The sequence below is a fragment of the Dipodomys spectabilis genome, unplaced genomic scaffold (assembly GCF_019054845.1).
Source record: "Dipodomys spectabilis isolate Male_0828 unplaced genomic scaffold, ASM1905484v1 ptg000594l, whole genome shotgun sequence".
In the NCBI taxonomy this organism is placed as follows: domain Eukaryota; kingdom Metazoa; phylum Chordata; class Mammalia; order Rodentia; family Heteromyidae; genus Dipodomys; species Dipodomys spectabilis.
In genome coordinates this window covers 161,642-185,370 of record NW_024871271.1, presented here as the reverse complement: position 1 = coordinate 185,370, position 23,729 = coordinate 161,642, and the positions used below count along the sequence as shown (strand labels likewise).

Below are 23,729 nucleotides of genomic sequence, written 5' to 3'. Positions count from 1 at the left end.
GCCCCTGCACCTGGCCACTTCTTCCTCTTCTGCTGATCAGTGTACAGATGTCTCCTTGGATCCATTGATGTGACGCCTGATACTTACAATCTGATATCAAGCCAGCCTTGCATTCCTGCAGAGGAGGGCATTGAGCTAGGTGTGTCTCCCATTTCCTTACAGGCTGAGCTGGGCTTGTCTGAGGGGCTCTGTCTCAGGAAGCTGATTCTGAGGAGAGTGTCTGGGGCTCTGAGTGCTTTGCATCGCATCGACTTATCGGGAGCCCTGGGAGGAGATGAGAGCGAGGGAAGTGACATTGGGGTGCTGGCTTCTGTGGCCCTCTGGGGGCCGCCTCGGTGTCAAGGCTGAATTATGGCCTAAGATCTCTTAGTTGAAGTCTTGGCTCCAGGACTTGGGCTATAGCTATTTAGAGAGAATCTTTTTAGATGAAGAAGATGCCTTCTAGACCCACGTCTGGAAGAATCTTTATACATTGAGAAGAGGTTCTCTAGATTCATGTCCAGAGGCTCTGTTCCAGAAGTGCCAATACCTGAGAGACAAGGGTTGAGGATGAAGGCAGGTGTCATTCAGGGGCCAGACAAGGGGGAAGAGGGAGATTAGTTAAATTACCAGCTTCTCTGCTCCAGAGTCTGAGTGGGTTACAGACAGGATGATAGGCCAGTAAGGGGAGAGAGAGTGATGTGTGTGTGTGTGTGTGTGCGCGCGTGCGCCAGTTCTGGGGCTTTATCTCAGATCTTCTGTTCTCGCTTGGCTTTTTCCACTTGCACCTGCTGCTCTGCAACTTGAGCCATGCCTCCAGTTCCAACTTTTTGCTGGTTAATTGGAGATAGAACCTTTCAGATTAGTCTGCTTGTGCCTGCTTTGAACCTCAATCCACAGATCCTGAGCAGCTAGGAACAAGCAGCTGGGAACGCGTCACTGGCACCCAGCAAACAGTCACCTCTTTTTCATGGCAGGCAGAGATCTTCCCTCCCTTCATGGTAGAGTCGGCCTTGAGAGGAGAAGAAAGAGACTGGCAAGTCTAGGCCAAGCTCACCCTGTCTTATAGTTCTGGACAAAAACATTTGTAATGCTTAATGTGTCTGTGTGCAGAGCTGAGCAAGGTCAGCCCCAAGTTCAAGGCAGCAGAGGGACAGACACGGGATGGGCGTGGAGGCTGGGTCTTCTCACCGGCTCCTCATCAAGACGCCACAGGCTCAAGGGAGGAGTCTGTGCTGTCAGCAGATGGGGTCTTCTCATCCTGAGAATGACTTGAGCCACCCCAGCCTGTGTTCTCTGCAGCAGAGCTAGCCGGAGAGGAGTCATGTATGGCCCAGCAGGCCCAGCTTCAACAAAGAGCAATTGGAACTAGAGGGTTCGTTTAGGATTTCCCTTGACGAAAGGTTTAAGGAGCTGCTCACTCCCAGGCACCTAGCCCCTCACCCTGACTGGGCCCTGGGGAACAGACCCCTCTTGCTTGTGTCTAACAGCTGGGCCAGCCTGTTGGAATCCTAGCAGTTGCATGCTGGTTTTGCGTAGCAGTTAGAGTGGTGCTTGTGTTGGCTGCCTGGTGATTTTTCTGTCCTTGTTTTACATTTTTGATGTACTTATAATCTTGCTTGGGGTTCTTGCATTTATGAGTCTGGATGAGATCAGCCTATACTTTTTGTTCTTACAGTCTTTGAATGGCGGTTATAACAAGTTAGTGTATTCCTTGTTTCATCAAACTTCTAGGAGAGATATGGTGTAAGATTAGAATGATACTTGGAAGTTGGTAGGATTCAGCCGTAACAATTCCTGGCCTGATATTTTCTTCACTGGTTGGCACCTACCAACAGAAAGTGTTTTCAGTTGTAAAGGAACTAGCTGGGAACTGTGTTTCTTTCTAATCCAGCTGTAACAAGTTACACTTTTATGACACGGTCTCATTCTTCACAGCTATTGCCACTGAGTTGCGTGTTATCTTAATCCACTTGCAGTTGCTGTAACAAACACTGAGATAAGTAAACTATAAAGAAGTTTATTTGAGGCTGGGATGGGGCCAGCTGCCAGCTCGGGTCTCAGGGCCTCTTCTCGTGAAGCCGCCAGGGCCACCTCACAGTCTGAGCCACACCACCGCTGTAGGAACCTGTGGACTGGGTTCTAATGCATGAACGTGGAGAGACACCATCCAGCGGTGGCAGTCCCATGAAGGTTTTTTGAAATTAGCATGCATCAGCTGTGCGCGGGGCTTCGTGGCGACACTTCTGTGCGCGCACAAAGGCATCCCATCAACCTCTTGTCCTCAGTCCCTCTTTCTTATCCCTCCTTGTCCCCTTGAGATTGCCCACCATGTGATCCCAGATGGATCAGTAGGTACTTTCTGCCAACATCTAGAGGATGTCCCACAGCTTTTGGCTTCCATTGCTGCCACCAAGAACCCTGTTTTTTTTTTTTTTTTTTGTCAGTCTTGGGGCTTGAACTCTGAGCCTGGGCGCTGTCCTTCAGCTCTTCAGCTCAAAGCAAGCGCTCTACCTCTTGAGCCACAGTGCCACTTCCAGTTTTCTGGTGACTTATTGGAGATAAGGGTTTCATGGACTTTCCTTGCCCGGGCTGGCTTTGAACTGTGATCCTCAGACCTCAGCCTCCTGAGTAGCTAGGATGACAGGCATGAGCCACCGGTGCCCGGCTCAAGAAACCTGTTTTAAGTGTAACTGCTATTTGTGGGGTGACCTGTGTGGGCATCGGCACACTGCAGCATTGCTGTGGTACATGCAGATGTGGGTGATGGTGCTCTGAGGCTGAGTCCTGTATGCTGGGGTCTTGCTCAGGCTGGGTGCTAGGAGCTGAGTCCCCTTCCTGTGGTGACTTGAATCCAGGCTTCTCCTTTGATCGAGACTCCAGTGCTCTACAGATGCTGCTTATGTCATGAAGATTTTTCTGTGCCACAAATGACCTCAAAGCTCAGAGACATGAATTCGGTTCCTTTAATGTAGCTCATGCTCGCGTGGGTTGGTCACCGGTGCGGGGCTGTGGGAGGCGGGTCTTCCGTGTGGGGGCTGGGGTGTCCTGCATCCCTCTCTCGATGCAGAGTCAGTGCATCTGGGGCTGCTCGGCCTCTGAGGACAGAGGGCCGCTGGCTGGAGCCAGGCCGAGAGGGCCACACAGCGCTCGCCCTGCCCGGCAGGCTGGCCTGCGCCCCGGGCGGGCCTGTGCATCTCCACTGGCTTTCACTCACCAGAGCAAGCCGGGCTCGGGGTCAGAGTGGACCTGGGCTCTTAGTGGGCGGGGTGCATGTTACACCTGAAGGGTGTTCCCAGAAGGGCTATTTGCAGATATCTTGATCCGTTTTGGGTTGCTATCACTGAACACCCCAAATTAGATACTTTAAGGTATTTGTTAGCTTAGAGTTATTGTACACCTCATTGTAACATTTCTATACACACACACAACGTACTCTGATCAAACCCAGCTCCCCTATCATCCCTCCCCCCTCTCCAACACCCTTCCCCCTTCTACCATCTCCTCCCCCCTCTCTCCCACCCTTCCTCCATCATCCCCTCCCCACTTCTCAAAACAACTGCAGCAGTTCCCATTGTTGTATTTTCTTTTTCTTTTTTCTTTTGAGTCATGGGGCTTGAACTCAGGGCTGGGGTGCTGTCCCTGAGCTTCTTTTCTGAAGAATAGCACCCTAGCACTTTGAGCCACAGCGCCACTTCTGATTTTCTGGTGGCTAATTGGAGATAAGAGTCTCATCGACTTTCCTGCCCAGGCTGGCTTTGAACCTCGAGCCTCAGATCTCAGCTTCCCGAGTAGCTAGGATGACAGGCGTGAGCCAGGGACGCCTGCTTCACGGTGTTCACTTCACGTTCACCCTTCTGCTGCTACCCTTCCCCCAGCCAGCCCACTTTACTGTTCCATGGAGACTGGATAATTTATGAAGAATGGAGCTGTGCTTGGCTGACAGTAGAGGCTGTGAAGATGGAGAAGGTGGTGCTGGCATCTGGAGGGACTTACTGGAAGTAGTGGGGTGAGGGAGCAGGCTGCCGGCTGGCTCTGGTCTCTCTTCCTCTTCCTGTCCGGACACTGCCCAACTTCCCGAACCCTGATCACATTCCCAAGGCCTCACCTCGCCATGCGGGCGACTTGTGAGTTTCAGGCTGCAGTTTGCGGGTGCTGTTGGCGCCCTGCTCTGGTGTGTTCATCGCTGTGGAGGTGCCGAGGTATGCAGCGAGCGATCCATCACAATGGCTGCTTTCTGGGACACATCAGCTTGCAGAGCACAGGTCCCATGGCCTCCCGTGGGCACCGTGGGCCTCGGGAACCCCACACCAAGCTTTGGCTCGGAAGCGGTGGTCCACACCTGCTGTGGAGCCATTGGTCTGGCAGTGGTGGCGGCATCTCTAGCACCGTCTGTGGCTGAGCTGTCAGTGGCAGAGCCATGACCGTGGCTGTGGCTTGCATGAGGCGTCAGGCTTGGTGTCCAGAACACATTGCAGTGGGCCAGGCTGTCCTCCTGGGCCTTCTTGCCGTGCCTCCGGTGATCGACGCCCCCAGCTTTCTGCCTTCCCTTCAGTTCATCAAGATGCCCACCATCCTGCCCGTCAACTCATTCCTGACTCAGCGTCATGACTTACGACCAGTGACCCTGGCCTTGGCACCTGGGGAAACTGAGGCACCGGGAGAAGGAGCCCCTGCAGGGTCAGAGTTCTCGGTCAGACTCAGAAAAGAGCCAGGCTCCTGTGAGTGGTGGGTTTTCCCAGGCAGCCGTGGCGCTGTCGTCTGGGGACATGTGGTGTGGGGCGGGGAGCCATATGTCCCATGGCACCCGCGTTTCCGGGGCCAGTGCGGGAGCAGGTGCAAGCGGAGGGCGTGGCTGGAGCCTGGGCCCGGGCCAGCCCCCGGGAATGCAGCAGGACAGGGCCCCTCCCTGCGGGGAAGAGCAGTGCCAGGCGCCGGGACAGCGGGCGCGGCTGGGACTCACCCCCAGCCAAGTCCACAGCGCTGCCTGGGGCCGGGCCGGGTGTGGGGAGCATGAATGGGGCCCCGTGGCTGGCAGCTGCTCTGAGGAGGAGCCGCCGGTGCGCGGATGTGGGGGCCAGGGCGGGGGACACAGGGGTACCAGGCCTGAGCCCGCTCTGGGATCAGGGGCTGTGGGTCAGCTGGGTCCTCACACTGTCAATCCTTGGTTTCTCGTGGGTATGAGGACCGGTCCGGCCTGAGGGGTGGGGACTGCAGGAGCAGAGGTCTGTGCTTCTCTGGCAGGATGGGCCGCTTACCTCCTTTCACCCCTCGTGGGGTGCAGCCCCTGGGTGGACAGCGTGCGGGCCTCTGCTCCCAGGTTGGGTGCTCCTCTTGCTAGTGCAGGCTATCCCTGCTCGTAGGGCAGACAGCTGCGCCAGACCCGGAAGCCGTGGGCTGCGGCTGCAGGCTGAGGAAACAGGAGCCGCGGGACCCCTGGGAGGGAGGGCTACCAGGGGCTGCTGGGGGGGGGCAGCGAGGGGCGGCACCCTCCGGGGCTGGCTTTCAGCAGGGACCAGAGATGGAGACAGGGGCCGTGAGGAGGCCCCCACCTGGCAGGCCGTCGGTGGGGGCTGGGGGTCGGGGGGGGGCAGGTGAAAGGCAAACCTCAACTCCAGCAAGTGGGAACTACAAAGGCGAATGGCGATGGTGAGCGGCGGATGGCTGTGCGGCTTGCGGTCCTCTGGGGGTCGTCACTGGGGTCAGGGGGCGGGCCCGGGCCGGCCGGCCGGGCTGGCAGGGGAGCTGGGGTGCGTTGCGGGCGCCCCGCCCTCCACCTCCACGCGGCCCGCCTCCCGCCGGCCGGCCGGCTCCGCTGAGCTATTTTGAAAGTGACCCTGGGCTGGGTGGCGGCGGCGGCGGCGGCGCGGGCGGAACCATGACAGAAGATGACCGAGGCGGCGCTGGTGGAGGGCCAGGTCAAGCTGAGGGACGGCAAGAAGGTCGGGGCGCGGCGCGGGCGCGGGGCGGGGGTCGCGGGGCAGCCGCTCATGCTGTCCTTGTCCCCGCAGTGGAAGAGTAGGTGGCTGGTGCTGCGTAAGCCGTCTCCGGTGGCAGGTGAGCGGCTGTGGGCGGGTGCGGGGCGTGGGGCACGGGGCGTGGGGCGTGGGGCACAGGGCGTGGGGCGCGGGTGCCGGGCACAGCAGCTCACCCCCGGGCCCCGGGCAGAGTCAGCGCGGCGGCGCCAGCTCGGCGCCCGAAATAGCCGGTGTGGCCAGGCCGCTGAAACCCTGCCTGGCGGTAATCGGAGAGGTGGGGGGACCGGGGACCCGGAGACCGGGCACCAGGAGCCCACCGGAGGTGGGCAGGGATGACAGGCCCCAGGGGCAGGTGCAGCCCATCCTTCCCAGGGGAGCAGCCCGGCTAGGGTTGGGGGGCTGTCGTCCTGGGCACCCAGGAAGCCAGCAGGGAGCAGGATCCCCAAGTGCTATGCTGCTGGGCTCTGCCTTGGCTGGTTCCGGGTGGGAAGAGTGTCGTGCGCCCGTGTGTGTGTGTGTGTGTGTGTGTGTGTGTGTGTGTGTGTGTGTGCACGTGGTTGGACTGCTACCTGGTATGGGGAGCAAGCCTCTGGGAAGGGGCAAGACCCCCCACCCAGCCCCCAGCCAGTGACCTCAGCATGGAGGAGGGTGGCGGGGCCAGGCGCTCTGGCAGCTCCAGCTGGGCCGGGTGCAGTTGCCCCAGGGCCGACAGCCTTCTCTGCAGCTGCTTAGGGGACAGGTGCCCTGGAGCCCGCCCAGGCGCGGGGGGTCCGAGGAGGGCCGCGCCCGGAGGCCCCACACGTGAGGATGGCCAGGGTGGCTTCCGGGACATCCGGGCATCTGTCAGCGCCGAGGGAGGGTGTGGACAGAGTCTGTGGCCGGCCGCTTCTGGTGGGGCTCAGCCTCCTTCCCCTGGGCCCCTGGCCCCGCAGACTGGCAATCCCAGGCTGAGGCCGGGCTGCCTGACCGGGGCCTGTTGTAGGAGCTCCAGATACCTGTGGCAGGGAGGCTGGGCACTGGGGAGGAGCCAGGGGCTCCCAGCAGGCAGGTGGGGAGGCACCTTGGAGGCCAGGGAGGGCCAGGTTCTTGGCTGTGGCCAGCCACAGGGCTGAGGTGGCTGGGTGGGCGTGGCCGAGCCTCCAGAGAGGCCAGGGGGCCCAGGAAGGAGCCTGGGGCGGGCGCCTTGGGATGAGCGTCTGGGATGTGGGCTCTGGGCAGCGTGCTTCCCGTGGTAGTGCAGAGCACGGGGGTGGGGACTGGCAGGGACGGGGGCCATGCCCGCTCCTGCTCTGTCTCCTTGTCCTGGGTTTAGCTAGCAGAAGAAAGATTTAGTTTTGATGTCAGAGGCATGTTTGGAAGGTTCAGCCCTCTGTGGCAGGCACACCACAGGCACTGAGCCAGGGCAGCGCAGAACAGCGCGGCCCCTCGCCCAGCCGCAGCCCCCCAGACCGGCCTGTGGGTGTGTGGGTCCTCATCCGCTCTGCCCAGGGGTTTAGGGTGTTTGTTGGTGGGACTGTGACCCTTGCATCTCAGCCTGTATTGGCTGGAGGCTCAAATCTGGGTTCCCTGCTCTGTGCTGGGGTCTCTGACAGAGGGACGGTTTGGGTTCTGTCCTGGTGGGGGGGTTCATTGAGACCCAAGTCCTGACTCAGCACCTCCCTTTCTCGCTGCTGGTGTGAGGCTCAGGATGGGGGTGTCTGGCACCTGGTGCGGCCCAGGCCGGGCGTTCGGGGTGGTTACGGAGCCACGGGGCAGCTTCCTGGCGCTCGGCTCAGAGGCCCTGCTCACTGCATCCACGTGGGAGGAAAATCTCAGGAAGAACCCCAGTCCTGCAGATGGTAGCACCTCTGGGATCAGTATAGATCTGGAGGCCGAAGGCCAGAGACCCAATGGCTGGGGCCCAGATGGCCACACAGGAAGAGGGAGCCTGGAAGCTGCTGTCCCAAGAGCCCCATTCCAGGAGGTCAAGGGTCTCAGAGGCAGATCCCAGCTGCCTTCCTGAGAGGGTCCCTGACTTTAGCAGCTCTGCTCCACTGCCAGGGGGCCAGGTGACATCTCAGCCCTGGCCGGGGAGGGGATGGAGCTGGAGCCGGTCTCTCCCTGTGCAGAGCCCACAGGGCAGGGCCAGGCCCCAGGGGCCAGGCTTCCTGCAGCGCCCATGTTGGGACAGGGGCTGCGAGTGCGGGCTCCGAAGTTTGGCTCAGCGCTGACACTGCCTCGGAGAGCCACAGCCTTGCTGGGCATTTCTGTGCCGCCTGCTCACAGCTGTCAGCAGGGCTGGGGGGCGGAGATGAGTGGCTGCCGGCCCTGCCCAGCCCCGGGCCTGCGAGCTGAGCCCCCTTGGGTTTTTTGGGAAGGCTTCCCTGCTTGTGTGGGGCAGTGCTATGTCAGGAACTCAGTGAACACAAATGCTTCCTCCCTGGCAGGTGGTAATCAGGTCTGGAAGCACATATTTCTGTCTCTGAATTCCCTGGGTCCCTGTGTGTCCTGGGCCCTGTGTGTCTGGGTCCCTGCGTGTCCTGGTTGCCTCTGTCTGGTCAGTGTCTCGGCCGCTGTCCAGCCTCCTCAGATGGCCTGCAGATCCTGTGGGCTCTGGTCTGCAGCTCTGTGGAGGGAGGGCTGAGCCTCAAGGTCGCTGTGACCTCAGGCTGGATCCCCAGGCAGATGGGCCTCCCTCCTCATGCTGGGTGGGTGTGGACTCCCCTCCTCCCCTCTAGCCTCTTCTCGTGGGCCTTGGCCTCCCAGCTCCGTCTCCCATCTTCCTGAGCAGCCACAACGCTGCCTCTCTTGGGCCCAGCCTGGCTATGAAGGCTTCGTGTTACGTTTACATCTCCACGCATCTGCCCACGCGCCCGCCTGCATCTACTCCGTGTGAAGTGGGTGTCTCAGCCTCACCGCCCGTGAGGCTGGGCCCCTGGCCCAGCCGGCCCTCAGAACTCTCCCCACACACCCTTGTACCCTCATGTCACCCCCACGCAACCTGGCGACACAGCTGTGGCAGGTGAAGGCATCAGAGCCGGAGGCCTGAGCCTTCTTCCCCCTCACTCCGGCCGCCTGGGCCGGCTGGGCCCCTGGCCTGGGCAGCCCTGTGGTCACCAGGCCCATCGTCCGTGCGGGCCTAGACGCAGCGGGATGGCTTTCTGTACTTAATGCCCCCTAGAGCTCCCTGGCACCTTGCCCGCCGTGCAGCCCGAGGCCCTTCCTCCTTCCCTTTGCCCAGCTTGGACTTGGGGGCCCTAAACAGGCCCAAAGGCCCGGCCTCGGGACCTTCGCATGCATGGGCAGTCTTCATGGGGCTACTGGGCTGGGCCCTCGGGGTTCTGTGGGTTGTCTCCTCCTGCAGGACCCCCCCGGAGGGCTCCTCTGTCACTGCTGTCTGCTGGAGTGTAGGTGTGCCCCCTCCTCGCCAATCATCAGCCGCGTGGGCCGGGCCTGGGGACGCAGTGGCTTATGGAGTGGCCGGCAGGGGTGTTCAGGTGTTCTTGGCAGAAGCTGAGCACTAGGCCAAGAGCCCTGCAGGGGCTGAGCCCTGCAGGGAGCACTGGGGTCTCGGGGAGGGGAGCCCGGGGCGCGAGAGCGGCTGGCGGTGTGACGCATGGCGGGCCCGGGCTGCTGGCTCACCCCCCCGTTTCTCTGTACCCCCTTGCTGTTCTGGCCGTACCCTCACCGCTGCCCTTAGAGCAGGAGGGAAGTTGCAGGGTGAGGAGGCCCTGGGCGCTGGGTGACTCCCTCCGCCCTGCTTCCTTTGGAGAACAGGACGGGGACAGGACAGCGGCCCAGCTGCTCTGTCCCAGGCCTGGTGTGGCTGCAGCTCGCCACACAGCTCTCGGCCACCGAGCCCCGCCTGGCTGCCGTGCGCCAGGGGCCAGCTCTGCCAGCACCTCAGCCCCGCCGTCCGCGTGCGCCCGCACCTTTCTCGAAGAGCGGCAGGGGCCCCAATAGGCAGAAGATGAGCCTGGTGGACGGATGGGGCTTGAACCTAGGGCATTCATCCCGGGCTGGGGACCCCCCGCCCCCCAGGGGGGCTCAGTGGCTGTGGGAATTAGTGCGGGGTGAGTGTGTGTCCCTGCGTGTGCACTGCACATGCACATGCGGCTGTAGGCCTTTTGCAGGAATGGACTGTGCCTGTGTGTGTGTCATGTGCAGAGGAGTGTATATGAGTGAGCGAGCAAGTGAGAGAGAGAGACAGACAGACAGATGGACAGAGAGGGACGGCTATGCCCCAGAGACAGGCTGCTGCAGCCATGCCTGGATGCCATGCTTGGCATCCTCGGGTGTGTGGTGCCCAGGGACATGGCAGCCTCGCTGCTCCCCGACTCTAAGCATCAGAACAACTCGAGGAAAGGTTGGTTTGGGTTCCGGAGGTCTCAGTCACAGCCGCGGAACCGCTATGGGCTGGTGGTGGGGTCCATGGGAGGCGGGGCAGGCGGTGGTGGGGCTGGGGGCTGGGCGGAAGACCACTGCTCTCCTCCTGGAGGTCAGGAGGTAGAGGACGAGGAAAGGGGCGGGAGGAGACCCAGGCCCCAGGCAGGCCCAGGACGAGGCCACTCTCCCCCTTCCCAGTCAGCCCCTAGGACCCCGCACACACGAGAATCTTGGAGCCACTTTATGTCCAAGCAACATGGTCCTGCTGTCTCCAGTTCTGATCTGCCAGCAGCTCGGGCCTGTCCTGTCCCCCAGCCCTGGGCCTGTCCTGTCCCCCAGCTCTGGGCCTGTCCTGTCCCCCAGCTCTGGGCCTGTCCTGTCCTGTCCCCCAGCCCTGGGCCTGTCCTGTCCCCCAGCTCTGGGCCTGTCCTGTCCCCCAGCTCTGGGCCTGTCTTGTCCCCCAGCTCTGGGCCTGTCCTGTCTCCTCGTTCTGGGCTTGTCCTGTCCCCCAGCTCTGGGCCTGACTTGTCCCCCAGCTCTGGGCCTGTCCTGTCTCCTCGCTCTAGGCTTGTCCTGTCCCCCAGCTCTGGGCCTGTCCTGTCTCCTCGCTCTAGGCCTGTCCTGTCCCCCAGCTCTGGGCCTGTCCTGTCCCCCAGCTCTGGGCCTGTCCTGTCTCCTCGTTCTGGGCTTGTCCTGTCCCCCAGCTCTGGGCCTGACTTGTCCCCCAGCTCTGGGCCTGTCCTGTCTCCTCGCTCTAGGCTTGTCCTGTCCCCCAGCTCTGGGCCTGTCCTGTCCCCCAGCTCTGGGCCTGTCCTGTCCCCCAGCCCTGGGCCTGTCCTGTCCCCCAGCTCTGGGCCTGTCCTGTCTCCTCGCTCTGGGCCCTGTCCTGTCTCCTTGCTCTGGGTCCCTGCCAGCACCCACAGCAGGCAGGTGTGGGAGCAGTACTGACACACCCACACAAGGCCCCCCCACTCCTCACCCAGGCCCCGGCTGGTGGATGGGCGTCTGCTGGGGACGGGATGGGATGTGTCAGCCTCTGGGGCAGGTGCAGGAGCCCCTCCCCCAGCCCAACCCCACCCTGTCCCAGATGTGTGTTTGGGGAACGTTCTCAAAAGACCCCTGTCCATGCTGCCTGTTCAATTTTCTCCCTCTGGGCCCGCTTCTGCCCAACTTTCATCTGTGTGAGCCTCTTCTGGGCCGCGCTGGGGGGACCGGGCGCGGGGCTGAGCCAGGCACCGGGCTTTCTGCCACTCAGGCCTGCTGCTTTCTCAAACTGGGACTGCCTTTACTGTTTTCCTTTCTGGTTATAAGTGTGTAGACGCGGCAGGTACAAACAGGAGGTGGAAGGCTGGTTTCTGTACCTTGCTTTATTGGCACATGGCCGTGCATCCTGGCACACATGGTCTCGGGATGCCAGGGCAGTTTTAGGTTGTGGAGACAGAGTGGGCGGCCCCAGGGCCCGGAGCCAGTGCCGGCCAGAGGCCACGGCCTCGCCGCATCCCTTTCCTGGCCCGGCTTTCTCTTCCATCTTCCTCCCCTGCGTGAGACCCGGGCTTACTCCATGGAGCTTTGTGTGGATTTGGGGTCATTGCACATGAAGTCTGTGTAGGTTTTTGCATTAGGTCCCCAGACCTACACCCTCCTCAGAGACGGGCATCCTGAGCTGGCCCGGGGTGGGGTGGAGGGCCTGGAGGGGGAGGGTCAGCAACATGGCTTCCCTAGTCCCACCTCGTCTCTTCTGCAGGAGTGAGTAGGCGGGAACACATTTGGGGTCCAGGTTTGCACTGGCCAAGCTGCACCCCTAGGGTGACATGCTCACCGGGAGCTCCGGGAGCAAACAGGCAGCGTGACAGATGTCATGGGAGACTCTGGTCCTGAAACAGGAACCTGGGGGGAGTGGCCAGAGGTGCGCTCGGGGCCCAGGGGCTGGGACACAGGAGGTGGCCGGCGTGGGGTGCTGGAAGGCATGAGGCTTGAGACCAGGATCTAGCGACCCCTCAACCTCACCTTCCTGGCTGGAAGCCTAAAAACCAAGCCACCAGGCGTGACCTGGGTCACGGCGGCAGGCAGCTGGCACGGGCCAGGTTGGGGCCCAGCAGAGCCGGGCTGCCCTGGAGGCTCTGCACCCACTCTCCTGAGCTGTGGGCCGTGGCTTCTGCATCTCCGTGGCCGAGGGCAAGGCGGAGGCAGCCCACGGGTGGGGTGAGGCGAGGGCTCGGGATCCGCTCCCGCTCAGGGCTTCTCTTCTCCACCGGTGTGCGCAGACTGCCTGCTGATGCTGGCCTACAAGGACAAGTCGGAAAGGGCCAAGGGCCTCCGGGAGCGCAGCAGCCTGACCTTGGAGGACATCTGTGGCCTGGAGCCCGGCCTGCCCTACGAGGGCCTGGCCCACACGCTGGCCATCGTCTGCCTGTCCCAGGCCGTCATGCTGGGCTTTGACAGCCGCGAGGCCCTCTGGGCCTGGGACGCCCGCATCCGCTATGCGCTGGGTGAGGGTGAGTGGCCCCGGAGGGGTCTGGGAGGGTGTCTGAGCGCGGGGCCCCGGAGGGGTCTGGGAAGGTGTCTGAGCGCAGGGTCCCGGAGGGGTCTGGGGGGTGTCTAAGTGTGGGGTCTTGGAGGGGTCTGGGAGGGTGTCTGAGCGCGGGGCCCCGGAGGGGTCTGGGAGGGTGTCTGAGCGCGGGGTCCCGGAGGGGTTCTGGGGGGTGTCTGAGTGTAGGGCCCTGGAGGGGTCTGGGGGGTGTCTAAGTGTGGGGTCTCGGAGGGGTCTGGGGGGTGTCTGAGCGCGGGGCTCTGCCCATGGGCCCCAGGGCCCACCACAGCAAGTGAGACCCAGGAACAGCGCAGAAACAGGCAGCAAGTAGACACTCAGAGGGCAGCAGGCTTTAGCCTGGGCTCCAGGCCCCGGGTGGGGAGGTGTGGGTGGGGCTGCAGGGAGGGAGGATGGCCCAGCCCCCTCTGTGAGGGAGCCCTGCAGAGTTGCCCGCCCCTTCCCGTGAAAGGGACTCACCAACTGCGGGGCAGGAGTAATCCTGGGGGCGCACACCATGCCCACAGTTCAGCCCAGGTCACACATCTGCACCCCACCCTTTCCTGAGCCCTGCGGCCAAAACTGCCAGGTTGGGATGTGTGTGGAGGAGGGTGTCCAGCAGTGTGTGTGTGTGTGTGTGTGTGTGTGTGTGTGTGTGGTGTGCAGCAGTGTATGTGTGTGGAGGGTGTCCAGCAGTGTATGTGTGTGGTGTGCAGCAGTGTGTGTGTGTGTGTAGGGTGTCCAGCAGTGTGTGTGTGTGTGTGTGTGTGTGTGTAGGGTGTCCAGCAGTGTGTGTGTGTGTGTGTGTGTGTGTGTGTGGAGGGTGTCCAGCAGTGTGTGTGTGTGTGTGTGTGTGTGTGTGTGGAGGGTGTCCAGCAGTGTGTGTGTGGAGGGTGTCCAGCAGTGTGTGTGTGTGGAGGGTGTCCAGCAGTGTGTGTGTGTGGTGTGCAGCAGTGTGTGTGTGGAGGGTGTGCAGCTGTGTGTGTGGTGTCCAGCAGTGGGTGTGGTGTCCAGCAGTGTGTGTGTGTGTGTGTGTGTGTGTGTGTGTGTATGGTGTGCAGCAGTGGGTGTGTGTGGTGTCCAGCAGTGGGTGTGTGAGGAGGGTGTCCAGCAGTGTGTGTGTGTGTGTGTGTGTGTGTGTGTGTGGTGTGCAGCAATGTGTGTGTGAGGAGGGTGTCCAGCAGTGTGGGTGTAGTGTCCAGCAGTGGGTGTGTGTGTGGGGGGGTGTGGGTGTGGTGTCCAGCAGTGTGTGTGTGGGGGGGGGTGTGGGTGTGGTGTCCAGCAGTGTGTGTGTGGTGTCCAGCAGTGGGTGTGTGAGGAGGGTGTGCGGCAGTGTGTGTGTGTGTGTGTGTGTGTGTGTGTGGTGTCCAGCAGTGTGTGTGTGTGTGTGTGTGTGTGGTGTGCAGCAATGTGTGTGTGAGGAGGGTGTCCAGCAGTGTGGGTGTAGTGTCCAGCAGTGGGTGTGTGTGGGGGGGTGTGGGTGTGGTGTCCAGCAGTGGGTGTGGTGTGCAGCAGTGTGTGTGTGTGTGTGTGTGTGTGTGGTGTGCAGCAGTGGGTGTGGTGTGCAGTAGTGTGTGTGTGTGTGTGTGTGTGTGGTGTGCAGCAGTGTGTGTATGAGGAGGGTGTCCAGCAGTGTGGGTGTAGTGTCCAGCAGTGTGTGTGTGTGTGTGGGGGTGTGGGTGTGGTGTCCAGCAGTGGATTTGTGAGGAGGGTGTCCAGCAGTGGGTGTGGTATCCAGCAGTGTGTGTGTGAGGAGGGTGTCCAGCAGTGTGTGTGTGTGGTGTCCAGCAGTGTGTGTGTGTGGTGTGCAGCAGTGTGTGTGAGGAGGGTGTCCAGCAGTGTGGGTGTGGTGTCCAGCAGTGTGTGTGTGTGGGGGGGTGTGGGTGTGGTGTTCAGCAGTGGATTTGTGAGGAGGGTGTCCAGCAGTGGGTGTGTGAGGAGGGTGTGCAGCAGTGTGTGTGTGTGGTGTGCAGCAGTGGGTGTGTGAGGAGGGTGTCCAGCAGTGTGGGTGTAGTGTCCAGCAGTGGGTGTGGTGTCCAGCAGTGTGTGTGTGTGGGGGGGGTGTGGGTGTGGTGTTCAGCAGTGGATTTGTGAGGAGGGTGTGCAGCAGTGTGTGTGTGTGTGTGTGTGTGTGTGGTGTCCAGCAGTGTGTGTGTGAGGGTGTCCAGCCGTTGTCATTCGGGTCCCTTTGCCTATTCCTAGAGCAGTTGCTGGAAGCAGGTGCTGAGGAGGGGCCCGGGGCAGCCCTGCCCTGGGACGGTGGCGCCCGCTGTGTTGCTGTAGTGCTCACCGTGGAGGTGGGCTGGCTGTGTGTGGCCGCCCTGGCGCTGCCCCTGCCCGGTGACGCCCCGTCCTGTCCGCCCTCAGTGCACAGGTTCCACGTGACGGTGGCCCCCGGCACGAAGCTGGAGAGCGGGCCGGCCACCCTGCACCTGTGCAACGACACGCTGGTGCTGGCCAGGGCCGTCCCTCCGGCCGTCTCGGGGCACTGGAAGCTACCTGACCTCCGGCGCTACGGGGCCGTGCCACATGGGTTCATCTTTGAAGGCGGGACCAGATGTGGGTACTGTAAGTATACCTGTGTGCCCTGAGCGAGCGCGCCCCGCGCGGGCCGGCTCTGCGGACCTCGGGACCCTTGGGCGGCTGTGTCGTTCGGGGTGCAGCCTGGGCCCAGCACCCTGCTCTTCCTTGGTGTCTGGCGATCTCGGGGGGAAGGGGAGGCTAGGACCCCGCCGGTCGGTGTGGGAGTGAGTGGAGGCTCGGGCCTCGCCTGGTGCACGCAGGCATGGGCCTTGCTGCCAACTGGCCACTTGAGGACCACGTCCTGAAAGGGCCGAGGGTCGGCAGGCCCAGTGGGGCTTCCTGCCCCGCTGCCTGCGCTGGGTTCTGGGGCCCGTGCGTCACACACACGCAGTCACGCCCGCCGGAGACCTGTGAAGGTGTTGAGCAAACAGATTTCCAGCTTTTTCTGCTTATGTGGTGCTGAGGAATCGAACCCAGGGCCTCCTGCATGTGAGGCAAACAGTCTACCACGGAGCCACCTTCCCAGGCCCTGTGCACATATCTTTTAAAAGGCCACCATTCAGCTGGGACTGTTCTAGAACTTGGGGCCAATCTGTGTCCTGGCCACGTGTAGTCAGGAAGACAGAGCCGTGGGGTCACAGGGAGCCCTGAGGATCTGGGTACTTGCCATCCCTGTGACCCGGCGGGAAGGCAGAGACTGCGTTTCGGAAAGCCCGTCTGAACATGCTTGGCATCAGGGGCCCCGTGTGGTGGGGAGGGGCGTTTCTCACAGCCGGGCACAGGTGGCCGGGGCAGGAGTGCGGTGCAGCTCGGGATCCAGAGGAAGCTGAGCGTTAAGGATGGACAGAAAGTTCTGGACCAGTTTACTGAGTCCTCACCTCTTGTTCCTCACCTCTGCCCCCTCCTGAAAGGGGTCCTTCGCACGCCGGGGCCTAGCCACAGATTCTCCTGTCCCACGTCCCTGACACAGGGCCACAGAGTCATGACATTTGTGAACTACGACTGCTCGCCCAGGCCTGGAGGCTTCTCAAGCCGGGAATGGGTTCAGCTCTCTGTACCCAACCCTCTGGGCTGGGCCATCCGTCCACCTCCCGGAGCCCTCGCTGCTGGGGTCTGTGTGGCACCGCCTCCCTCTGTACCACCCAGCAGTGCCTGGCTGCCAGGCGGGTTTGAGGCCATCACCGGCCGGGAGGCCTGGGCTGGCTATCGCCCAGGGCAGGGCAGCCCAGGCTGCACAGCAGGCCCGTCCACAGTCTCTCCATGCCTCTGTTCTGCAGATGGTGCTAGGTGAGCTCAGCGCCCACACCTCGTCTACACAGCTGCTGACAGGGCTATCCTCCCCCCCCCCATCCCCCGCCCTGCCATCGAGCGGTCCGTGTCCGATGCTCTGTGGCTTCTGCCCTGAGCCCACCCACACGGCACTGGAGGCCAGCCTCCTGTCTCTTCTCGAGGAACAGAAGGCTTTCTTGGGCAAAGTGGGCAGCAAGCCGGGTCCGTGGCACAGGACCAGCTGCTGGTGACACAGACACCGCCAGCTGTCAGCGGCCACCATTGCGCTTCTGTGGGGGCTGGCTGGCGGCAAGCTGCTTGCTGTGGGCAGAAGAGTGGCCAGGGACGGGCCTTGTCCCCCAGGTGACGCTGGGCAACCTGTCTGCACGCTCTGGTCAGCGTCTTGCTCTGCCTTCCTCCTGTATGTCCCCATTATGGGATGCGGGGAGGAATCGTCTGCGAATGAAGCCCTGGGCTGGGTCCTGGCCTGCACATGGGGGGCAAAGGCCTCAGCCCTGCCTCCCTGGCCTGGCTTAGAAGTCCTGTCCCAACCCTGTGGCACCCCAGACCCTCAGGCTGCTCCTATTGCCAGTTTAGCATCTTCCTGTGTGTCAGAAGTGCCCCCGCCTCCTGGTCTCCGGGCGAGAGGGCCAGGCCCCCGGCACAGCTGTGGTGGCCCTGTGCGCGGCTGGGCGTGGGCCAGGGTGACCGCGGGGCTCTCACTGATCCTTGCTGGAACCAGTGGGGACCATCTGACTCTGCTCAGGAAGGGGCTGGGGCCTGCGGGGCCTTTGGAAACCTGAGTGGCATGTGCACGCGTGAAGGGAGTATTGTCACCGTGATGGACAGGACAGCTTCTGGCCACCAGCCGAGGCGGCAGCTGACGCGCCGCTCCGCGCCCTCACAGCCTTTCTTGCTCCTGTCCTCCTTTCTCCATGTTCTCAGTGGCTGCCTAACACCCCCAAACTGTTTGCAGCCCTGGGGACCAGGAACAACCCATCTCTACCCTCCAGGGGGTGGCCAGCCACTGGGCAGTGGCACTTGGGGTGGGTGGGCGCAGAGGCCAGGGCATCAAGGCTGGCTGGTGGGAGGCCCATGGTCTTCCATCAGGGGCTTTCTTGTCCAGTAGAGTGGCCTGGTGGACTTTTTTTTTTTTTTGGCATGGTAGCTGACCTGGAAGAGGTCAGCCTTGACCTGGAAGAGGTTCAGGGAAAGCCGTAGGCTGACCTGGGAAGAGGAGGACCCAGCCTCTGGATGGGCGGCCCTCACTGACTGGGAGCAGGGGAAGTACAGCCACCCCGGGCTGGTGGCCAGGGAGGACATCATAAAAGTCTGGGTCTTGAAAGACTGGTGGATGTCTGCAGGACGAGGGGCGTGGGGGGGGAGGGCCGGGCCCTCCAGGAGCAGGCACGTGGCCCCGCCTGCGCGCGCAGGCCGGGCCCAGGCGAGCGCATCCTTTGGGGAGCGTGACACTCCGCAGACGCCCCGGTGGAATGCGGAGCCGGCTCCACTCCCTTCGGTAATGTGGTTTTTTATAGTCGGGGGACTGGTTGTCCCCTGGCCTCTGCCAGCTGTCTGTAAGCTCGGGATTAGAGGCCTGGCCTTTCGTGAGGGCTGGGGCCAGACTGGCTGCGCCTTCACCAAGTGGCACAGAGCAGAGACGCAGCAACGAGCCGCCGTGTGAGCTGGCCAGCAGATGATGCCCGCAGGCCCTCTGCCTCAGGTCCTGGACGCTGTCCTTGTCCGCTCACCCCGCCTGCTGCGCCCACCCCGCCTGCTGCGCCCACCCCGCAGGGCCTTTCAGAGCCAGGGAGCCTCCTGAGCATCCAGCTCACTTCTGGTCCATAGCAGCCCCCTGCCCCGAGTGAACCAGCAGCTGTGTGATGCCAGGCAGGACCACATGGACTCAGGGGACTGGGGTTGGGTCTACTGATGGACTCTGCAACTGTAGACTGCAGCTGGCCCTGTCTGGGCCTCAGTGTCCCCCTCTCTGAGGCTGGAGTGACATTGTTGGGTCACCCTGCGTGGGGGCATTCCATGAATGAAGCTGCACCAGCCCCAGGGCTCGGTCCTCCCCTGAGAGCCCTGGGACGGCTGCTCGGGGGCCTCCACCCCTGCCGTTGGGCTGGGTGGCCGCTCAGACAGCGTTGCTGTGTCGGAGATGGCTGAGGCCCTGTCCAGACCCAGCCCACATCCAGGGAGGCAGAGGTGACTGGAAGGCAGTCTTGAGCCCTGCTGTCTCCAGGAGTTACCCGCACAGCCCCTGTGTGCCTTTCTTTGGGCAACGGGCAGAAGCTGGGAGGCGGGCAGGATTCCTGCGCGGGGACACTGTGCCCAGCGGCTGTCCCCAGAGGCTCTGCCCGCCTGGCCTCTCCATTCACTCAGCCAGCGAGGGATTTCATTCACCCGTGGCTGGGGCTCGGGCCCAGCGGGAGGCCCGCGGGCGCCTGGCGGCACGTGGCTGGGTGCCCTCCGTGCTGACTCACGGCCCTGGGCTTCTCCCGTGGCAGCGAGCGCCCGCCGCGCCCTCTGCCCGCATGGCCCCGGCTGGTGGCGAGCAGGTCCTTGCCTGGCTGAGTGGTGGCAGGGTGGAGCTGGTGTCCGGATGCACCGCTCTCGGGGCTCCAGGAGGAGAGCGCGGTTACCATGGGGAGGATGGTGGGCTCCGGGTGGCTGCGCGTCTGTGCCACCCCGGCCACGTATTGGACAAACGCCCCTAGATAACTTTCCCGGTGGCCAGAGGTCACTTAATGGGACAGGGGCCGGTGTTTGCCACTCCCGGCAGCCGCGCTCCCGGAGGCTGCCCCCACCTTACCAGAACCCCCGTTCCCACACTGGGACCCACGGACCCCCCGCCAGACCCCCGTTCTCATGCTGGGGCCCACGGACCCCTGCCACCCCCCTCGTTCTCACGCTGGGGCCCACGGACCCCCCGCCAGACCCCCGTTCTCATGCTGGGGCCCACGGACCCCCCGCCAGACCCCCGTTCTCATGCTGGGGCCCACAGACCCCTGCCCCTCCCCCCCGCCCCGTTCTCACGCTGGGGCCCACAGACCCCCCGCCAGACCCCCGTTCTCATGCTGGGGCCCACAGACCCCTGCCCCTCCCCCCCCGTTCTCACGCTGGGGCCCACAGACCCCCCGCCAGACCCCCGTTCTCATGCTGGTGCCCACGGACCCCCCGCCAGACCCCCGTTCTCACACTGGGACCCACTGACCCCCCGCCAGACCCCCGTTCCCACACTGGGACCCACTGACCCCCGCCAGACCCCCGTTCTCACTCTGGGGCCCACAGACACCCCGCCAGACCCCCGTTCTCACGCTGGGGCCCACGGACCCCCCGCCAGACCCCCGTTCTCAAGCTGGGGCCCACGGACCCCTGCCACCCCCCCTCGTTCTCACTCTGGGGCCCACAGACCCCTGCCACTCCCCCCTCGTTCTCACGCTGGGCCCACAGACCCCCCCCCCCCCCCAGGCTCTGATCCCCTGGCTGTGCTCTCCCCGCAGGGGCTGGCGTTTTCTTCCTGTGCTCCGCCGAGGGGGAGCAGATCAGCTTCCTGTTTGACTGCATCGTGCGAGGCATCTCCCCGACCAAGGGCCCCTTCGGGCTGCGGCCGGTGCTCCCAGGTACCAGCTGCCCGGCCGCTGAGGCGGCTGCCCGCTTTTGCGTAGAGCCTTGGGCAAAGCCTGGGGCAGCATGCCGCTGGGTAGCTGGGCTCCCCGAGGGATCTTCAGGGACGTCAGACCCAGCATCTCCCCCATGGGGTCTGCTCTTGGGGACGGGGAGCCCCCAGAGTGGGTGGTGACGCCACGGCTGCCGTGGCTGGGTGGTAAGTCCCCCGACCCCGATCCCTGAGACAGGCTGGGTGCCTCCCCGAGCTCACCCGGGTGTGGACAGCAGGCTTGCTTGTGGCCAGGGGTCTGGACATGCAGCTGCTTTGTGTAGGTGTGTAAGGTCTCAGGATCACTGGGGGGGGGGGTCCCCAGGACCCCTCTGAGCCTCCTGCCTGTCCCCCCCATGTGGTCAGGGCACCTTGCTTCACGAACTCCCGGTGGGTATGCAGTAGGACCTAACGAGTCCACAGGCCCAGAGGCACTGGGGGGCACCAAGCAGGACTGGGCCAGGCCTGGTGTGGAGGGTCCCCAGGGGGTGGGGACAATGCTTGTCCTGTGATCCAGGGACAGCCCCACAGGAGTGGCCGTAGCTCCTGAGGGTTTGTCTCCTCCCATGCACACCCCGGCATGGGGGGCCTGGAGGACAGAGTGTGGGGCCGGTCCTGTGGTGGGACCATGGCTGGTGTGTCCATTGCTAGGGAGGACAAAGCCACTGTGCTGGCCCAGTCTGCTCGCCCTCTGCTGGCGACCCAGCAGCGTCCCCTGCCGGCCGCCCTGCCGTGGCTGCCTGTGACAGGCTGGAGGATTGTGTTTTATTTTCTGAGATGGGAACTCAAATTCTGACCCGTGTGTTCATGGGCCGGTGCTCCGCCCGCTGTGCCGTGCCTCCAGTCCCAGTATGAAGGACACGGAGCCCCGTGGGGCACGGGCTCGGGCACGGGCAGGCTTCCAGGAGAGAGCCCCTCTCTCCTCCCTCCATGTCACTGGGGGAAGGTCCTGAGGCAGCCTCAGAGTTGCTTGGCCCTTCCTTTCTGGGACCCATGGCTGAAACTGGGGTGCACGCTGGCCGGGCTGGCCGGGCCCCCTCCCTGACCCTTGTCTCTGCGCAGACCCCGGCCCTGGGGGGCCCTCGGCGTTGGAGGAGCGTGGGGCCCAGGAGGCCCAGGAGGCCCTGGAAGCTCTGGAGCTGGAGAAGCGGCTCAGCCTCCTTTCCCACGCGGGCCGGCCGGGCGGCGGAGGTAGGGCAGCGGGCCCAGCCATCTCCTCTCAGCCCTCCTCGCAGCACAGCCGGGGCTTAGGCAGGGACCTGTCTGTGCCGACCAAGTCTTCTCCCATACTGTTAGCTCCTCCCTCCCCTTCCTCCTCCTTTTCCCTTCCTTTTTCCTCCCACCTTTTCTTTCTTCTCTTGTTTTTCCTTCCTTCCTCCCTCTACATACACTCATTCCTTCATCCTCCCTCCTGCTCACTCATTCATGCACTCCATACCCTACAAACCTTTGTTGAATGCAGGCTGGAAGCTCTGTCCCCTGGGGGCCTGTCCCAAGTGCCTGTGCCCTGGGTCTGTCCCCGAGTGCCTGTGCCCTGGGTCTGTCCCCTGGGGGCCTGTCCCGGGAGGACATGCCCCCCCCCCCCGGCCCCCAGCATCTTGGTCCTGGTGGTAGACACACAGAGGCTCAAACTTGCAATGAGTTTCCTCTTGGGGATCTCACATCTGGTTTCCATTTGGGAGTCCTCACAGGCACGTGGGGAGCTGAGAGGTGGGGTGGGTGGACCTGGACCCCTAGCTAGCTGTGTTCCTGTCCGAGGAGTGGCGAGGGAAGGGGTGTCCATGCATGGATGTGCTAGGCGATGCCCTGGGGCTGGGAGGGGGCTGGGCTCGCTCAGGCACTGGCTGGGGGAGGCAGGGACCTGGGCTGAAGGCAGAGGATGTGAACCCTGAGCTAGGCCTCAGGTCCTGGGTAGAGGGGCTGCACAGAGAGGAAGGCCGGGTCCCTGCTGTGGGATGGACTCAAGGGCAGAGGTGGGGGGGGGCAAGGTCCACGGAGAGGCCAGAGCCGGGACCAGGACAGTGGCCAAGGGGGAAGGAGACGCCGGAGGCCCAGGCCCAGGCCAGAGCTTGCCTGGGGCGCTGTCCTGAGCGGGTGGGGGGTGGGGGTACTGCGTTTACTGTCCAAGCTCCAAGTACAGGGGACCGGGAGGGGGGACGCCGTCTTGGCCTCAGCGCCTTGCTCTTGCTCCCAGGGGAGGACCGCAGCCTGTCCAGCTCCTCCTCCGAGGCCAGCCACTCAGACATCAGCGCCAGCAGCAGGCTCACCGCGTGGCCAGAGCAGTCCTCACCCTCAGCCAGCGCATCGCGGGAGGGGCCGGGGCTGACGGCCCCGCAGGGCCCGGGGGAGGCCGCGCCGGGCGCCTCCAGGCCGCCCCCCAAGCCGCTCCGGCCACGGCAGCTGCAGGAGGTCGGCCGCCAGAGCTCCTCGGACAGCGGCATCGCCACGGGCAGCCACTCCTCCTACTCCGGCAGCTTCTCCTCCTACGCGGGCAGCAGCCTGGACGTGTGGCGGGCCGCGGAGGAGTTCGGCTCACTGCTCAGCCTGCCACAGGCGGCCGGGGCCCCGGAGCACACGCTGTGTGCCTGCCCGCCGGGCGCAGCCGGGTACCAAGCGCCCAGCTCGCTGCGCCATCACTACGACACACCCCGCAGCCTGCGCCAGGCCCCGCGGGACACCAGCCCGGCCTTCCAGGATGCCCCTGACCGCGGCGCGGACCCCACCGTGTGTCCCTCTGGCTGGCCGGGCGCGAGGCAGCAGGGACAGACGACAGAGGCCCCGGGAGGCGAGGCCTCGCTGCCCAGCCCAGCCCCCGGAGAGCCCTGGGAAGCGGGCGGCCCCCACGCCCGGCCACCACCAACAGCTTTCTTTGCGGCGTGTCCAGTCTGTGGAGGACTCCAGGTAAAGCCCCCTCCCTGAGCCCGCACACCGGCCCCGCGCTGAGAGGAGCCCGGGCCTGCCTTCCATGGGAAAGGCGGTGTGCTGGCCTCTCAGAGGGGTGTGCCGTGCTGTTTCTGGAAGCCGCTGGACCTGTGGAGAAGGCCTGGGGGCAGTAACAATCCCTAGCTGTCCCCTGGGAGTTTATGGCCACCAAGGGCAGGGGCCAGAGCCCCCAGGCTCAGCTCCCCTGGGCTTCTCCCCGCCCTGAGGATGGGGTCCAGGGGGCACAGGTGTGGGCCGTGGCTGTCAGTTCATGCTAAGGCTTGGAGGCCCCTGGGGGACTGGGTTGAGGTCCACTGCCCACTTCCTGAATGACCCATTCCCCCTGCCATTCCTGGTCGCCTCTGAGTGCACACACACTTCCCACGAAAACCCCAAACCCAGCTCCACCTCTCCCCGCTTCCCCCCTGCCCCAGCCCACAGCCCCCGACACCACCTCCGCCCGCCCTGGCCCGCAGACATGTGCCGCCCAGCCTCGCGCATTTGC

General features: G+C 63.6%; 1 protein-coding gene across 3 annotated transcripts; it reads left to right on the top strand.

Annotated features, from left to right (window-relative positions):
- Positions 1-5,834: 5,834 nt before the first annotated feature.
- Positions 5,835-23,221, top strand: Dok7 (docking protein 7). Of its 3 annotated transcripts, none has more exons than XM_042671012.1 (7): positions 5,835-5,921; positions 5,991-6,036; positions 12,587-12,817; positions 15,217-15,417; positions 20,148-20,267; positions 21,365-21,493; positions 22,497-23,221. In XM_042671012.1, the coding sequence occupies exons 1-7, from the start codon at positions 5,868-5,870 to the stop codon at positions 23,219-23,221; spliced, it is 1,506 nt and encodes a 501-aa protein (XP_042526946.1). In that variant the 5' UTR covers positions 5,835-5,867. The 3 variants fall into 3 exon arrangements, with proteins under 3 accessions (XP_042526946.1, XP_042526948.1, XP_042526947.1); XM_042671013.1 differs by having other exon boundaries at positions 5,845-5,897; XM_042671014.1 differs by lacking the exons at positions 12,587-12,817; positions 15,217-15,417.
- The last annotated feature ends 508 nt before the right edge of the window (positions 23,222-23,729 follow it).

Bases quoted from the DNA above. Each gene is read 5' to 3' on its own strand.
- Dok7 (XM_042671012.1), top strand. From the start codon at position 5,868: ATGACCGAGGCGGCGCTGGTGGAGGGCCAGGTCAAGCTGAGGGACGGC. The intron at 5,922-5,990 runs GTCGGGGCGCGG...TTGTCCCCGCAG, and splicing joins AGCTGAGGGACGGCAAGAAG to TGGAAGAGTAGGTGGCTGGT. The intron at 15,418-20,147 runs GTAAGTATACCT...CTCTCCCCGCAG, and splicing joins CGGGACCAGATGTGGGTACT to GGGCTGGCGTTTTCTTCCTG.